The 17,845-nt window shown below is 40.8% G+C and overlaps 1 protein-coding gene across 2 annotated transcripts in view; it reads right to left on the reverse strand.

Moving 5' to 3' along the window:
• LOC144689744 (TNF receptor-associated factor 5-like) overlaps nucleotides 1-17,845 on the reverse strand; it is a 61,169-nt gene that overhangs the window by 16,462 nt on the left and 26,862 nt on the right. Inside the window, exons 2-6 of one of the 2 annotated variants that reach the window (XM_078557107.1) lie at nucleotides 14,000-14,252; nucleotides 12,117-12,174; nucleotides 10,040-10,141; nucleotides 4,819-4,980; nucleotides 1,422-1,499 (exon numbers count right to left, since the gene is read on the reverse strand). In XM_078557107.1, coding sequence (XP_078413233.1) covers nucleotides 1,422-1,499; nucleotides 4,819-4,980; nucleotides 10,040-10,141; nucleotides 12,117-12,174; nucleotides 14,000-14,229 — 630 coding nt within the window. In that variant the 5' untranslated portion in view covers nucleotides 14,230-14,252. Of the gene's footprint in view, nucleotides 1-1,421; nucleotides 1,500-4,818; nucleotides 4,981-10,039; nucleotides 10,142-12,116; nucleotides 12,175-13,999; nucleotides 14,253-17,845 lie in introns of those variants that run through there. The other variant, XM_078557108.1, reaches the window with a different exon arrangement.

The raw sequence follows: 17,845 nt of genomic DNA on the forward strand, positions 1-17,845 counted from the left end.
ATAATGATGAGATGAAGGAGAATGTTTACTTCTGAACTTTTACATTCCATCTATTTCTACTTCGAGTACCTATGAAGCACAATATTCTGTCTCCACACCCAATGCTAGACAGGCAGAATTCACATTCCGCTTGACCTGAACTCACCAGTGTTTTTGGGTTCAGATCATTTTCATGGCCTTAGCGTCTCCCTGGCACAAGCCAAGCCCCTGGCAGGGGTCTGCTCCAAGAATGAGCGGTGTAAATGCAGCCACAGCTGCATGCTTAAGAGGTACAGCAGTGGCAAGAGAAATGGTTGTGGAATTGAACTGGAATTGAGCTGGAATTGAGCAGAAGGCAGTAGCAATGGGAGTGGGAATGGTCAAATGAGAAGGGAGCTGGCAGGAGTTACAGCTGGCAACAAGGTCGGGGATGGGATGGGGTGGGGGGGATGATGTGGCGGTGGTACAGTCCAACAAACCTGTGAATAGTGACAGGGAGAACCAAGCCAACCACAGGGAAGTATAGCCAATAGAGTAGTGCCATCTAGTTTTGAGGCTCATTTTGAGGAGAACTGATTCAATACTGAATCATAGCTCAGAATAACGAATAGGACAATTGAAGCATTAGAGAAAACCATGAATTAATAATAGCGACAATATGCAATGTTAGAAGAAATAAGTGTGACACAGGAAGTGTGTGACACAGGAAGTGCATGACACATGCAAGACTTCTGATGTATGACTAACAGGTCTTCCACTGCATTGCTGATGGTGATTCAAAGGATGTGCTTAAGTGTGATTACTAAAGTATGACAGAATAAAGTGTGATACATGGAGGAAGTATGTGCAATATTAAAGACTTCAAAAAAAGATAGATATAGAAGAGATAGTAATTTATGTCAAACATTTTTTGTCCAGAATCTTTAACTGCATAGGTTACACAATGAGATATACAATGTTATAAGACTTGTTATTACTCTTTTGACCACCTGTGAAATTAACCAGACTAATGAATCAAATTAGCTGAATAAGCCAAATTGACAGCCCCTTAAAGGGGCACTGTAACAAAAGGGTAAGGATTTAAAGGAGACTTATCTAACTAAATCAAAATGTGGTTTTGGGGGCCGATGAAGCACTCCAGTCCTTGCAGTGCCTACTGGTTATGGAAGACTTGTTTTATAATTTGAATATAATTTGGTTAACTAATTAAGTTTATAAACTGTCTACAAATATTACCAATATTCCACAGTAGAAAACCCATCTAAGTAATTTTATTGGAGTTTCTGTTGTAAGGGAGTTTACTGGAAATGTATTTTTGGTGCATTTTGATGAGATAGACTGAGAAATATGGTAATAAAATCAAAGCGAAAATATTATTACTGACATTCATGTAGCTCATCTTTATTCAAACATGCTACTTTTGTCAATTTAGTATTGCTCACCTCACTTCTTAAGAAACTTTCACCACAATTGTATATACATTGAATAGGATATTTTGGACATGCAATGCCTTCATGCTCCTTGAAAAACAAAAATGTAAAATTCTGTAAGTAGCACCAAATTACATCCATCTGAACCCATCATGGATGTTAATTATATTTCCTCCTTATTGATTGGATTTTATCATGTGATTAGCTCCACCCTTGGTCCTCCCAGCTCACAATGAAAAAGCCAAATCGGACTTTTTGCAGACTGGCTAGTCTATGGAGCCACTACTGAAACAGAAGATGAGGTTAGCCTTCAGGAAGATTGAAATAATCTCATCACATGGGCCAATATATGGGGAATGAAATACAATGTCGAGAAATGCAACATTCTATGAAGCAGCAATACTCGTTGTCCATCAGTACCCAACTGCACAATGCACGATTCCTTGCTTGAGGTTACTAAAGAATGTTGTTACTTGGGAATCCACATCCAAAATAAAGTGGAATGTGCAAAGTCAACAAGCAGCTTCCAAGGCATCCAAAATGCTTGTGTTTGTGAAACGGAACTTCCATCACGCTTCAGCTACAGCAAAGAAAATGCTGGACCAGACATTGGTTAGACCACACTTAGAGTATGGCATAGCCACTTGGGACCCATATGCTGCTAAAAACATTACTCTCCTTGAGAGAATTCAATGGCAGACAGCTCGTTTCATTACAAACAATTACTTGTGAGATATTAGTGTCTCCCAGATAGCCACATTGCTAGGCTGGCAGTATCCAGAACCAAAGAAAGTCCCACGTGGTTGACATGCCACTATAAAATTTTGAATGGAAATTAGATATTTCTAAGCAGTACATCAAGCCCAAAAATGACCACGCTCAAAGATTTCATTACCAACAGCTTCAACTATGTACACCGCAACATGCTGCCTTGCTAATTCCTTTTCCCAATAACAATTAAGGGCTGGAACAATCTTCCAAAAACTTTAATCACCATGCTCCCTAAAAATTCGTTTAAGGAAAACCTATTGAACTTTCTCAATTAATGTGACCATTGACTGCACTCATTGTGCACTTCCAGTGAAAGTTCCCCAGTGGAAGACTACGGAGGGAAATCTTAACAAATAGAAAGCACCTATCTAATTCATCTTTGGTACATCCTCCCAAAATTGGACCATTTCCAATTTCCAGTCCCCTTTCCTCACTCTGCTCTGCCTCTACTTTCCATCCTAACTTCCTTTGTAGTATTAAACCATGCAGACCATGATGATCCTAGGTTTGATCCTGTGCTGAATTAGCTGACACCAGCAAGATACTACAGAGGCTTCTCTCTTTTCCATACCATCCAGTAACCCTCCTGGAAAGCTTTTTTTTAATTCTTTCGTGGGATGTGGGTGTCAATGGCTAGGCCAGCATTTATTGCCCATCCCTAATTGCCCTTGAGAAGGTAGTGGTGAGCTACTTTCTTGAACCATTGGTGTAGGTACACCCACAGTGCTGTTAGGGAGGGAATTCCAGGATGTTGACCCAGTGACAGTGAAAGAACGGCAATATATTTCCAAGTTCGGGTGGTGAGTGGCTTGAAGAGGAACTTCCAGGTGATGGTGTTCCTATGTGTCTGCTGCCCTTGTTCTTCTAGATGGTAGTGGTCATGGGTTTGGAAGGTGCTGTGTAAGAAGCCTTGGTGAGTTCCTGCAGTGCATCTTGTCTATGGTACGTACTGCTGCTACTGTCCATCGAGGTGGAGGGAATAAATGTTTATGGATGGGGTGCCAATCAAGTGGGCTTCTTTGTCCCGGATGGTGTCAAGCTTCTTGAGTGTTGTTGGAGCTGCTCTCAACCAGGCAAGTGGAGAGTATTCCATCACACTCCTGACCTGTGCCTTGTAGATGGTGAACAAGGTTTGGGGAGTCAGGAGGTGAGTTACTCGTTACAGGATTCCTAGCCTCTGACGTGCTCTTGTAGCTGCAGTATTGATATGGCTAGTCCAGTTCAGTTTCTGGTCAATGGTAACCCCCAGGATGTTGATAGTGAGGGCTTCAGTGATGGCAATGCCATTGAATGTCAAGGGCGATGGTTAGATTCTCTCTTGTTGGAGATGGTCATTGCCTGGACTTGTGTGGTGCAAATGTTACTTGCCATTTGGATATTGTCTAGATCTTGCTGCATTCGGATATGGATTGCTTCAGTATCCGAGGAGTAGTGAATGGTGCTGAACATTGTGCAATCATCAGTGAATATCCCCACTTCTGACCTTATGATGGAAGGAAGGTCATTGATGAAGCAACTGAAGATGGTTGGGCCAAGGACACTGCCCTGAGAATCTCTTGCAATGATGTCATGGAACTGAGATGATTGATCTCTAACAACCACAATGAAAGTTATGAATCCAACCAGTGGAGAGTTTTCCCCCGATTCCCATTGACTCCAGTTTTGCTGGGGCTCTCTGATGCCACACTCGGTCAAATACTGTCTTGTGCTCAGGTTTGATGGCTTAGTAACCCTTAATGCCTAAAGGAAAATTGTGCATGTATATAGCACCTTTCACAATGTCAGGACATCCCAAAACACTTTACGTTCTTGAATGTGTACCAAATATCATGAAGAGCACATGAAAACAAACCCAGACAGCTGGAGAGCCAGGGAAATAAGTATATATTTTATCCTCCATGCCACAAAATAATGGGTTGGATTTTACACTCCCCCACCAGCAGGTTTGAAGGCATTGGATGGTGGGGTGGTGGGGGTGGGGGAGGAGGGCGGGGGGGTGTTCATAAACCAGTGTGTGGCCTTCCTGCTGCCTACCCACTTAAGGGCCTCATCCCGCCCAGTCACTATTTTACCTGTGGCAGGGGGAGGCCCATGCCATGTGGGAAGACTGGCAGGTTTAGCTGCGTGGGCTGGTGTCAGACAAGGCAGGGGGAACATCCTTTGTGGGTCCCCTGTGCCTATTGGTACCCCACCCCCACCCAGATCATCTTTCCCCCTTTACCCTCCCCACCGGCCACTCAAACCCAGCCCCTGATCCCCCTTGCCAGGGCCTGCCAGCCTGGCCCAGGTAACAGCCCAGACATATCTGTAGTTCTGAGCTCCTTTTCGTTCGGACTGCCTGCAGACCCAGAGAGGCCACCGCTCCAATCTGGCGCTGCAGGGACTATAGAGCTGCTGGCCATCCAATTGGCCAGCAGCCCTCTAAGGCAGGACTTCCTTCTGAGATAGGGGCGGAAGTCTCATCTTAAAGCAATGAACGCTGCTTCCAGTGTTAAATTGCTGAGGGGAAACCGTCACTATGGTGGGCGGGCTCGCCACCAACTTTTTTGCCTGGTTAGGGACCAGGATGCCCTGTAAATTCCAGCTCTATAAAGCAATCATGGACTGGCCAACAAAATAACTTTGAATATGGTGTTACCTTAATGTTTTTAAAGATCAGTTTCACTTTGCAATATTGGCAGGCTTCTTCTCTATATTCACACACTGTTTGCAAATGTCCAGTTAAATCTTTTCTTTGCAAGATAGCATCACAACCATTTATGCATGCTGCAGTTTCAAACTGGCATTTCTTAAGATGATCCTAAAATAATAGAGAGAGAATATTATCAGTAAGTCATAGACTTTGATTTGGGAAATATTTTATATTCATCAGGAAGAGAGATGTCAGTGCAAGTGAATGGTGCCCTTTTCGCTTTTAACACCCAATGTCAGTATCAAACACTTCCAAGGTGGAAGGAACCTGAGCTACATTAAGCTGCTCTGCTTCAGCAGTTTGACTTAGCCCTTACCTTAGATGAGTGCCACCTACGGCACCAGAGTGACTTATTCCATTTTCTTATGGTCTGAATGTGAACGCGAATTCTAAGATAAATTTTCCAATTTTGGATGGGAAATAATTGGCTACGCTTGCACAATTTTCTGATATGTACTCCCAACAGGTGAAACTCCGCTCCAAGAGTATGCAATTCAAAATCTGACCAACAAATATGTTAATTCCACCAGATTTTAATCAATTGATTGGTTACCTAAAGGAATTACCTGCAGTTTGATAACGTCTAAATCATTTCACTTAGCATAGTGAACTGTACCAAAACCTAGGTATCTGAAATAGACAGATATTGCATTAACTCGCATCACTCCTTAATTTTCCCCTTTTAAACTCGGACAGTTCTAGATACAATAGCAAATTGACAAACCCGGTGATATATTTCAAGAACCGAGAGTTATTTGGAGAGCAAGGAAGAAAACATAGGAGTATTGAAGAGACCAAGTTGTGAGTGAAATGAACTGGATATTTGGATGAACCCCATTGTGTATTCTGTACCTACAATAGGCACTGCCAGTGCATTTCAGCAGCTGTATAAATGTTGCGCTGCCCATTCACAACTCTGCCAGGGCATTGGTGTACAGCAAGACACCCTCAAACACAAGCACTTAGGGTTGCTAATCAGCATCTTTCTGTAACAAATTTAATGTTAATGGGGAAAACTTGACAGGGCAGCTGGTAGAAAATGAATGGGCAGAAAAAGCCACTGTAATTCTAAGTCAAGTTAATTTCTTCACATTAGCAGCAGTTACATTGACATGGTGCAAAGGAAACCAAAATGAGATCATTGCTTCTAGATGCTCTTGCTTCATCTGATAATGATTAACACTACTAGATCTTTAACATTTTTGTATTTTTGACATTTCTATGTTGAGTATCACAGCATAATACCAGTGCCAAAGATTCTTTATAAAGGTGAGATCAGAACAAAATTTCATCCAGTGAGTAGAAACGTTTGCAATGTTCAGGCACAAGAATAAATGCAGCATTAAAATCATTTGGGCATTTGAAAATTAAACGCCTAAGAGATTTATGGAAAATGGAATTAAGGGGAATGTAGCTAGAATTGATCGAGCCATGGTTGGAGGAGAAAGCAAAACAACACGAGCAAAAGAGAATTTCTTGGTCTTGACCGAAGTGATGTGCAGTGTTTCACAAAGGCCTGTGTTGGGGCTGAACTTACTTACAGTACACATAAACAATCCTGGAAACAAAATCGAAATTCGATCATGACACCAAATTGGGTGCATGGTGAATTGTGGTGAGAACTATGCAAGAATACGGAAAGATGCATATAGGCTGGCGAGGTAAGCAAATGGGCAGTAGATACAGTTCAATGTAGAAAAATATGAAGTAACACATTCTGGAAGCAAGAACATGGCAAAGGAATACACCTTAAAGGTAAAATCTTAAGTATAGTAGGGGAGCAGAGGAAGTTTGGTGCAGTCACATAGGTTACTAAAGGTGGCAGCACAAGTAGATATGTCTTAAGAGGAAACAGATAGCAAATTGTATATAAAAAGGCAATGTTAAACTTTTGTGGGATTTTAGTTAGACCACAGTTGGAGTATTGTGTACAGCATTAGGCATTCATTACAGAAAGGATTTAAAAGCAATGGAAAAGGTACAGCATAGATTTGCTTGGATGATACCAGGAGTTACAATTGTGAAAAGAAACTTAAGCAAGTTTTTAACAAAAAAATAGATTTGAGAAGGTTAGCAGTCAGAAAATAACAACATTCAAAATTACGAAGAGATAATTTGATAAGATAAATAATGAGGGACTGCTACCAATGATCAGCAGGATGTTAAGGAGTGATATGAAACATAAAAATAATGCCAGAAAGAATTAAGAGAGGTTAAAAATAATGTCTTTGCACAGTGGGTGGTTAGAACATGTGTAAGATTTGATCAAAGGTCACAGTCCACTAAAAAGAGTGTAGGAGTCACAAGCGGTTTACTGAATGGTAAAAGTTCAAATACATCACATCATTGATCAGATAGCGAACTATTCTTATAACATTAAATTCCTTAAGAGTTTGTAAGGCCATTAGACCACCACATCTTACATGTGTAGTTCTCTGCCACAAATCATTTTTGAAACAGAATGAATAAGTTACTTTAAAGGGGAATTAGCCAGTTATTTGAGGAAACAAATTATTAAAAGGAATGCCAAGTGAGCTGGCATGTGGGATTAGACAAGAAGGCCTAAATCAATAGCCCCCTAAAATGGGCAAAAGGATAATAATGTGTGGTTAATGCACGCCTATTGCTTCCAATGCAGGCAGCACATGAACTTGGTGCCTACCTGCTAATTTGCATGATTGTAGTGTGCAGCCAGCACTGACTGCGCTTTTGAGTGGCTGCATGACTCAGCAGAGGCTAGCACAGTTAACGCTAACCTGCACTACTTGAAGCCAGTTTGCACCTCTTAAAGGTAAGGTACATTCTGGCTGGAGCAGGTTTTGGAAGTCATTCTCCAACTGAATCTGACCTGGAAAAGTCAAAAGAATGGCACAACACAAGCATGTTGGGTTCCAAGATTTTCCAATGCTGCACTAGAGGTCTTGGTCAAGGAGGTGCAGAGGAGAAAAAAAGTGCTCTATCCACAGGGGACCAGACGGCCCTCCAGACAAACTTAAAGCATTGACACCAGATAGCCATGGTGGTCAATGCCAGGAGTCGTCCCAAGGATCTTGATGCAGTGCTGCAAGACGTTCAATGACCTTACATGAGTGGCTAAGGTCAGTGAATGTATCTTTAAATGTCATATTCCACTAGTCTTAGACATTCCTTAATGTATCATTCCCCAACATTCATCTACCAACAATTTCTACCTATCCTGACTCATAGCTAATATTCATAGCTTCTCCTCACCCTCACACAGTTAGCATGACTGTAAACCTCACACCCACATCTTGCAGCTTGTATTCACTGTCAGCTATTTAACCTTTACAGCCATATACCCAAACAGATTCTATCATACACACTAACACATTTCTCTCTGTCTCGCAGAATAAGATGCACAACTGGAGGCAGCAGGTGCTAACTATTGGGGGATAGGTGCAGCTACATGTCCAAGCCCCTGTGAAGGAAGCGATGTTCATCACCATGCGAGCAACTATTGCTGAGGCAGTGGTCAGTGGCAGGGCTAAAATGATAGGTGATGACTGTATCATCACACCCAATCTTATGTCTCACATTCCACTTACCCCTCATCCAAAAACCTCTTTTGATTTAAAAGCTGCTTATATGTAAGCATGCACTTCTTACTTTCTCCCCCTTTCCTCACCACAACCCAACCCTTTTCCTTTATTGTTTCAGATATCCAAGATCAGTAACCTGGCCAGGCAGTGGTACAAGAGCAAGAAGACAGTGATGATGAAGAAACATCTCTCACTCACAGCCACTAGCTCAGATACTGACATTGTGCGTAATTTAGAGGATAACTGAGCAGTGGATTATGCACATGGTGAGACACCTAGCACAACTGGCCTGCAGGCAGGGCTGTGAGCAAAGGAAACACAGATACCAGCTCCCCAGAGGACATGGTTGTACATGAGTTCTACTACAGAAGACTCCGAGTAGCACTTTGATGGGCAGGCTATAGATGAAGACTGATGAGTCTGTACAATGAAATGCTTGCTGCTTTGGCAAACCTACCTGAAAGCCTATGTGCAACACCAAGGAGTATGGAAGAGTCTGGCACCAATTTGGCACAGGTAGGAAAATTGCTCCGTGAACACTCTGGGCAGATGTGTCTTGACAGCTCTTCTCCCACAAACCCCTCCTCCCCACCGCCATTCCTCCTCCCTCTTCTAGTAGATTCTCTTACTCTGTGAAGCCTCTGCTCATTCTCCCAGCCGTGCTGTATTCCAAGGGGAATGCCTACTACTACACACATCTCTGGGAGCAACTTGTTTGTTCAGTAGCCTTTAAGATAGGATGAAGTCCTTCTGCCACTGCCACACCATTCTCTGTAAACGTTAGCAATTTAAAGAATGCTAGAAAGCGCCAAAGGCTTGTACAATTGTAGCCAGGAGTAATCAATCAGCAACCAACCCAAAAGTATTAATAGCTGCTACTGAACTTGTTTTCAGCCATGTGTGATTAGGAAAAAGCATTATTTGGAGTGTCGGGCTCCAAAACAGCAGCACCGTTACAGGTTGATTGGCATTACAATCTGCCTACCCAGTATACCTCATGGGTCAAATAGCCTAATTCTGCGCTGTAACATTCTATGAAAATCACAAGAGTTGAAGTGGCTGTTAAGTCCATGGTTGGAGACACCAGTCCAGCATTGGTGACAGCCGAAAGAAATTGACAATATAAAGGACTTGACCATGCAGGGACACGTTTAATGGATATGGAATTTGGGATTTGCAAAAGAGTGGAACATACAAACTTCAAAGACACAATGATTAAGCTATGCAAGAGTAAAGTAGAAGAGGATGGCATAATTATTCTGTTTCATTACAGTAATACAGCGAATGGGTCTTGGAAGACTCAAGTACCAGTCAGCAATTTCAGTTGGCTGTCAAGGATAATACAACATTATTGTAAAATGCTTTCCTAAATTTTACAAAATAATGAAATACAGTAAAAATACAGTAGAAACATAGAAACATGTTAATGTTCAGATATTTGAATAAATATTTGCCATAAGAAAGGTAGGTATAATTATATTGCTTGCAATGTGAAATACTACTGAAACAAATAGCAGGATCATACTTAATAAATCCATACATATGAAATAGTAGAGAAAACTACAGCAGGTCATTCAAAATTGTGCATGCGCTTCTACAGTACTTACCCCTAAACGTCCAAATGATTCTTTTACGTTACAGTCTGGCGCATTTTTACAGTACACCATCAAATTCCACACTTCCCTCTTGCAGCAATTATCTCTAAATATCTTTCAAAAAAGATGTATTTATTAAATATTATTTTGTTAAAATTGAAATGCTTAACTTATCTCGAATAGACTATACAATAGGATAAAAAAGGAACTACTAGAAATGTACAGTAGTCGAGCCACAGTTGGAACGAAAAGGGCGAGTTAACCCTGAATTCGGATGAAGGATTCTACCCAGAACAGTGACTTATCTTTCTCTTCAGTTGTTAACTGGCCAGCTGAGTATTTCCAGTATTTTCTGTTTTATTTTCAACTTTCTATCATTCATGGTTTTACTTCTTATTTTCATCTTTCTTCAAGTTGCAATGTATGTAATTTTGATATACGTTTTAATCTTGATGTGTGGAACAGAGGCCATGTTTCCCCAATTTCAATTTGGTCTGAATGAATGCACCCATATATGGGTTGACACAAAGTGGTAGGAGGGGACAAGACAGTCTAAGTCTAATGTCAAGATGAAAATGGATACTTTCATGCAGTACAAGAGGGCTGTTGTGAAACTGCACAGCAGCATAAGTTAGTCCTTCATTTATGAGTGGAACAGTCATGCACTTCAAAGTAATTCATTGTATGCAAGATGCTCTTGAGATATTTCTGAAACGGTTAAGATAGTAGGTAAATGTTAGCCTTTTTGTTCTCTAGAAGTGGATGGGAAGATTTTAGGAAAATATTGAATGTGACAATCCTGTCAAAAGGCACACACTATAAAGCTCACTTACACTGCAAAATGTTCATTATATCAAATAGACTATAAATGTAAAGCAATAAAATAGCGATTGTCTGCAGGACAGTTAGTCAAGCCCCAATAAATTTAAGCCTTCCCCTTTCAGACTTTTATAGAACTCAATTTCAAACATTGTTCAGAGGCCTGAAACAATTATTGTCTTTTTCTACATGCCTTTGTCTCTCTCTCTCATTTAGTTTTTCCCTCTCCATTCTCAGCTGTTTGCAAATGTTGCAGCACAGATTTGATGCCAAATCCACAACAGCATAAATTTGGCATCAAGTTTGTGCATCCAGACTGACCCACCTTGGGATCTAGGTGAGTTACAGGCATGTCATCATTCTCCTTGAAACCACTCTAATTACTAACATGATCTGAACCTTTTTCTCAGCCTACCCCATTTCCATGCCTGGGTGGAATCTTTCTTCAGAATTTCGTACATTATAACAAAGTACTTCACTGGCTGTAAAGCGTTTTAAAGTATCAGATGGTTGTGAAAGGTGCTATAAAAATGCAAATTTTTCCTTTCTCTTTCTGTGCTGCTATGTAATGCAATTAGAACATGCAACACGCCACACATATCGAACATGCTGTTTCTTTTAAAACTTGCAGCACTGTTGTTTATGTGTATATGTGACATACACAGATCCTAAGTTTTAGAGGAAACTGGAATTTTATCGCTAGAGGTAGGGATCATGTTGCCAGCATAAGTAGGATTATGATGTTTGACCAAGCCTCACTTGAGACGCTTTCAGTATAACAGCATCATAAAGGAGCTACGCAACGTGATCTTCCCCCCTCCCAGTCTTCCATAAGGATAACTACTGCAAGCCAAGCAACTGAGATCAGGAACTGACTGCAAGGAACAGCAGAGGCAGACTGTGTTCTTCCATTTCTTGGCATGACATATTACTGTAAGGACACAATGAGTAGCCAACAGTTGCAAAATTATTTCAACAAATTAAACGTTTTCTTAAAAGACACAGATATTCATTAAAATGCAATGGAGTGAGACGCTCTTAGCAAAAAATGATTTTTTTTTTCATTTTGCTTTTCTTCACAATTAAACTACTGATCAAATTGGGACGATGTACAGCTTTGAATTGTAGAATTTTTGAAAATGTGATTTCTTTGGAAGATCACTGTGGAGAAAACAGCACTACTGTTTTTCATTAAGAGGAATTTCACTGTTCTTTCTGTTCAGCATTTTATCTTTTTATAAAATATATAATACAAAAAACTTTATCTTACCCAATTTTCAATAATTTTTTCATGATCAATGGGGCAAACAGCAATAGGTTTAGTCTCTCTAGGAAGCATTTTGAAAACAGAAGACAATGATTAGATAAAAGGGTTAAAGTAGACAGTTTCAATTGTTCATAACACTGAAAAAACAACCTTGCAAGTCTTCATATCATACATGATTCTCCTGCATATTCCTGTAAAACAGTTCACTCATATAATGCTTTCTACAAATAAAGCCACCATTATTTACAAGAAGCATAAATCAAATCTAATTTAATAAAATCTGTCATGAAAAATTGCTTTATGTCAAATAATGGTTTTTAAAATGCTAGCTGAAAACCTGAATTGAACTTATAAAAACAGAGACTTTTTAAACACAGAGACTAAAGGTGACTTGAGTTTGCAGCTAAAATTGGCTACCCCAATTTGCATTACTGTACATTTCACATTTCAACCCATTGGGATGAAGACAGCATGTCTGAAAGATCCATCAAGGACAATGACTTGGGGAATATATGTGAACCACATATCCTTTCCCCATTAGCAAGGCATCAAGGCAATCACCTGAGCTATTCAACCAGTGGCGATGAACCAATAAACCTAATCACTTGGACAATAGCACCATAGCCAAGAGGGGGTCCTCAGACATGAACTCATGGAGCTATAATGGGAATGCCTTAAACCCAATCATTTCAACAATAGGACCCTCACTGTGAGAGCGGGGTTCCCAGACTTGAACTGATTAAAGTTACAAGGGGGAATACACTAGTGACGACCATGTTTGAATCACTTGGTGATGGTCATGTGACAGGTCCACCCTTGTCTGTATTAAGCTTCTGCTTTCTCTGCATTAAGGGGACAAGCAGCTGAGGCACTGACAGGAGAAGACCCAAGTGGGATCCCTCCTTTCTCCCTCTCTCTCCAACTCACCTTTCAAGCTTCAAACTGTGTTTGCTGACCATGACCATCCAAGGACGTCACTGTTGCAGACCGAGACTTCTCAAAAGAATTCAACCTAGCACTACCATCTCCAGGGGAACAGCCAAATCAGCAGTCTACATCTTTAATAGGGACCACTGAAGGAAAGTCGCAAGGCCTGAAGCCAGCCGAGTCACCAAACTACAGATTGTATATTCCTTTATATTTTATGGACTTTAATTTGACCAACATATCCTTCCCCACTCTGTAATCTATTTGTGTGCATGTGTGACTTTCGAGTGTGTATTTTATTGTTCTATTTAGATCAGTTTTAAGTATAATAAAGCTAACCTCTTTCTTTGTTAAACGCAAGAAAACTTGCCCAATTGGTTCTTCTATGATCACACTGCGTAAACAGTTAAGTACTCATTGAATTGGCAAGCAAATCCTTTTCAAAACAAAAAAATAACCTGTTGTGGTCAGACGAGGAGAGGGAAAAGAAGGCAGCCATTCAGCACCCCCTCACCTGATCATATTGTGTTCCTGTATATTAAAATATATATCAAACATCAGTGCTCCTGGGTGGGTCTGCTATTCTGAGTACAATAACATAATGGTTCCAGCTTGATTTCAGCATGACCAATATGTCACTGACAGGCAGCACACAAAGGATTGTGTTTGAGTCATTTTCTTACTTCCAGCTTGTGTTGGAGGAGAGAAAAGTCATAAAATATGCACTTATAAATTACCTGCAAAAAAATGGGGGCAAGAGGGGGCATCCCCTTCCCTCCAAACCACACTGATTACAAATGTGAGCGACAGTTCAGTTTAATAGATGATTACAATTCTTTACTGAAATAGATGTGTACAAGAAACTAACAACAATTCAAGTTAATTGTGCATTCCAATTTCACTACCAATGTGTAATTTAAAATTGAACAGCTTTGAAAGCGAATAAAGTTAATACTTACATTAATTCTGCAATGCAATTTTCACAAAATCGATGTCCACATCCAGTCTGGTAAGGATTGCAAAGAACGAATGAACAAGTGACACATTTGTACCTATCTTCTAATGGTTCAACAAACTGAAGATTTAATCCAGCTTGATAAGGGTCAAACCCTAGAGAGAGTGATGTGCTGGAGCTATCTTGACGAATGAGCCCACTTGACCTGACACCACAGCTTTCTTCGGAAGCCATCAGAGTTGTATTGCTCAACAAACCTAATGATTGTTTAAAAGATTATAATTAGTTGAAATTAAACACAACCTGTATTTGATTCACCGGCTACTGAATTATGCAATTAAATGTTTTTTGATAAGAACATGTAGAATGCTGTTATTATCCTCATGAATTAAGAGGATTCGATATGGGAGAGATAAATATGGTATTTAATACTTGTATGTATACTTCCATATTTGTACTATGAGAATTTTTGTTCTTCAATTTCAGATTACTAATTACAGACCCATGGGAATGAATCTTCAAAAAGGGCCGAATGGTCTGACTTATATCATGGGTAATATGTTAGCCAGAACCCTCCCAATAGCTCAGTAAATTTATCCAGTGATTAACTAAGGCAGTAGTTCTCAAACTGGGATCCACAGAGACTTACCCAGGGCAAGAGTAGGCAATGGCCAGAGGCGTTCTCCATGCTCTGCTCCCCTCTGGGCTCCTGCTCTCTCATACATCTCTCTCTATTCCTGCGTTCTTCATACTCCTGCTCTCTCCTTGCTCCTGTTGCCTTTGTGCTCCTGCTCTGCCTGTGCTCCTGTTCTCTCCAGGTTCTTGCTTTCTCTGTACTCTGCTCTCCCCATACTACTGGCCATTCCATGCTTTGCTTTCATGGTGCCCCTGCTCTCCCCCTGGCTCCCCTAGTGCTTTCTCTGTTTTGCTCTCTCCAGGCTCCTGCTCTATCTGTGTTCTGGCCAAGGATATAAAGACTGCAGTGAGAGCAGAAACACCCATCTTGCTGATATCTGTAAGTCAATACCTTTTCTTAAAAGCCTTATTAAAACACTCCTTACATGTAGCGCCTTCTTACGATGAGTATTATACATTATAATTTAGATGGGAGTTGCATGATGAAAAATCCATTTGAATAGGTCCTTCTATCCAAAAAGGTTTGAGGAACACGGAACTAAGGCACTCAGATCAGACAGGTCCTTGATTGAAGCCACAGCCTGTACAGTTTGACTGATTTCAGTCAGGCAGAAGTTGGGCCATTACACCCTAGTGTCTGTTTTAATTGGTCTCACTCCTTGCCTAGTTCCTGTGAGCTGCTTCCCCAGTGGCTCCAGCCTGATAGAGGGGAGGCTAACAGGAAGTCAACTGCTTCAGGAAGGGAGGAGCTGAACCACTTTTTATTAAATGGCAAACACATACCATAGAATGGTTTGAACTTTTTTATCTTCTTAATCTTTCTGTAGATATCAAAGCAGTATCTTTGATATGGAACAAACGTAAGAAACTATTGTGGGATAGGAGACAGTGACGAAACAGTCGTTCTAGCCGGTGCGCTCATGTCATTAGCTAAGTATAATTTTCAATTCTGTATTTTCCAGTGATTCCATTTTACATTTTTGTATTGTTAGTGTGGCAAACATGGTATTCCCATATTTATACCACTTAAAGGGACAAAAAAATGCACAAATTAAAGGTACTATTCAAGCATAAGAACATAACATAATAAATAGGAGCAGGACATTCGGCCCCTGCACCTGCCCCGCCATTCAATAAGATTATGGCTGATTTGATTGTGGCTTTTCTGCCTGCCCCCATAGCCCTTGACTCCCTTGTCAAAAATCTGTCTTGGTCAGCCTTGAACGTTTTCAATGACCCAGCCTCCACTGGTCGCTATGGAAGATAATTCCAAGCACTAAGGCCTGGATTTTTGCCACAAGGGAGAGCTTCTCTGTTGTGACAGAAATGGTGGAAAAGGCCCGAAACCGGTGGTCCCACCCTGAACACAACACCTATCATTGTCGTGGCCATGGAAATGGGCCCAAGTCAGGATTTGTGCATGTGCATTTCATGGAGGAAGCTGCCCATAGCAATCAGCAGCTGCTTCTACTCATGTGGCTTTGGTGTGAGAGGTGTCTGAAACCTGATGTGTGCAGATTAGACCTGATAGGAACAGGTCTAAACTTTGCGGATTTGTTTGGATAGCCAGGGTACCATTTTGGAGAGGTAAGGTAACCCTTTGGATATGGTCCTGGGATACCTTTGGGGGAGGTCACATGCCCTTTGGGAGAGGTAAGGTGCCCTTTGGGATTGCTAACAGTGGCCATGAACTTGCATAAAAAGAGCTAAACTCATTGAAACTGTGAAACACATTTAAACTGTCAAAAGCATCAAGACGAACTGTCAAAGGGAGCTGTCAAGGAATTTAAAACCCCTGCCCTTTAATTCAATGAAAAAATTATCTGAAGTGTTAAAAAAAATGATCGTTTGCTACTTCACTCTAACTGTTGACAAAAGCCCTCAGGCTACCATTACAAGATTAGTACTGCATGACTGATTATCACAGTAGGGTGCCTGCTTGATTGACAGCTCCAAGTGGTTATGGATTCTTTGAAGTGGGACTATGAATTCCAATGCTTAATTTTGGAAGGAATTATGCAATTGAATGAAATATTTGTTATTATAAGGGATAATGTAGTTGAAGAATATAAAAGGTAGTAAATGTTTTTTTATGAATCTGAGTGTTTTTTTTAAATAAAGCCTGCAATAGACACTTGGAACTTTGTTTTATTTAATCTCAGCATGAGTCCCGAAGTCTGCCTATGGTCGATACTGGGAGACTGGCATGGTTGCTGTATAGGCAAAGGGTGTTGTGTGGGTGTCATTGGTTGGCATAAGTTGGCACTAAGTTAGCATAGGGGCTATAAAGAGCCATGGGGTTTGAGTGGGTACATAGGTCAGCATGGAGGGTAAGGGGATATGAGGGGGTGGGAGGGGGCATGAAGTGGCATGGGTTGGCATGGATGAGGCCTGGGGAGCGTGTGAGAAGGTGAGGGATGGATGGCTGTATTTTGTTTTGTTTTTTTAAATTAATCTTCCACAGTGCCTTCTGCCCAGCCCTCTTCTGTACTCATTCTGGCATCGCCTGACCAGATTCCCAGGGAACCCCACAACCCCAGAATGAAAATCCAATGTTCCTGGGAACCTTCTCCCGGGTTGCGTTTAAAGAGCCAGGAAATATCCCAACTCCTGACCTGGGAGTGAAAATCCAGGCCTAACTCTGATTGAAGAACTTCTTCCTCATCTGTGTCTTAAATGGGAGACCCTTTATTTTTAAACTGTGCTCCTAAGAATATAAATCTCAGTACATTGGAGTCCATTTTAGTATTCTACTTCATTTTTGGCATATCTCACGATAAATACACATGCCATTATTAATTGATTACATTGTCCCTTTTATGTCCTTCACTAAATCTCCTGTTGCTCATTGTTACTACTCTGCCTATTAAAAATTCTGTTTCATAGAGCTGTTTCATTAGCCATACTCAATTTTTGATCAACTGAACAACGTAGAAAAACAGCACAATTATTAAGAAATGAAAGCAGAAAATGAGGGAAAGGCACAGCAGTTCTCTCAGCATCCAAATTAAGAATGGCAGGTGTAATTTTGGGAAAGAATCCTTCATCAGAACATCTTTATCTCTAACATTGCCATGAAGACATTTATCTGTCAGGCTGACAAACAAAATAAAAAACAGCAAGTAGCTGCGTCAAACAGATCAGGAATGTTTCTGGGTCTGCCGGCAAGATTTCAGCCAATGGGGCTGTGGAGTACAATTTTTAAAATTCTTCA

Source organism: Cetorhinus maximus, chromosome 14 (genome assembly GCF_964194155.1).
Source record: "Cetorhinus maximus chromosome 14, sCetMax3.hap1.1, whole genome shotgun sequence".
NCBI classification, from domain to species: Eukaryota; Metazoa; Chordata; class Chondrichthyes; order Lamniformes; family Cetorhinidae; genus Cetorhinus; species Cetorhinus maximus.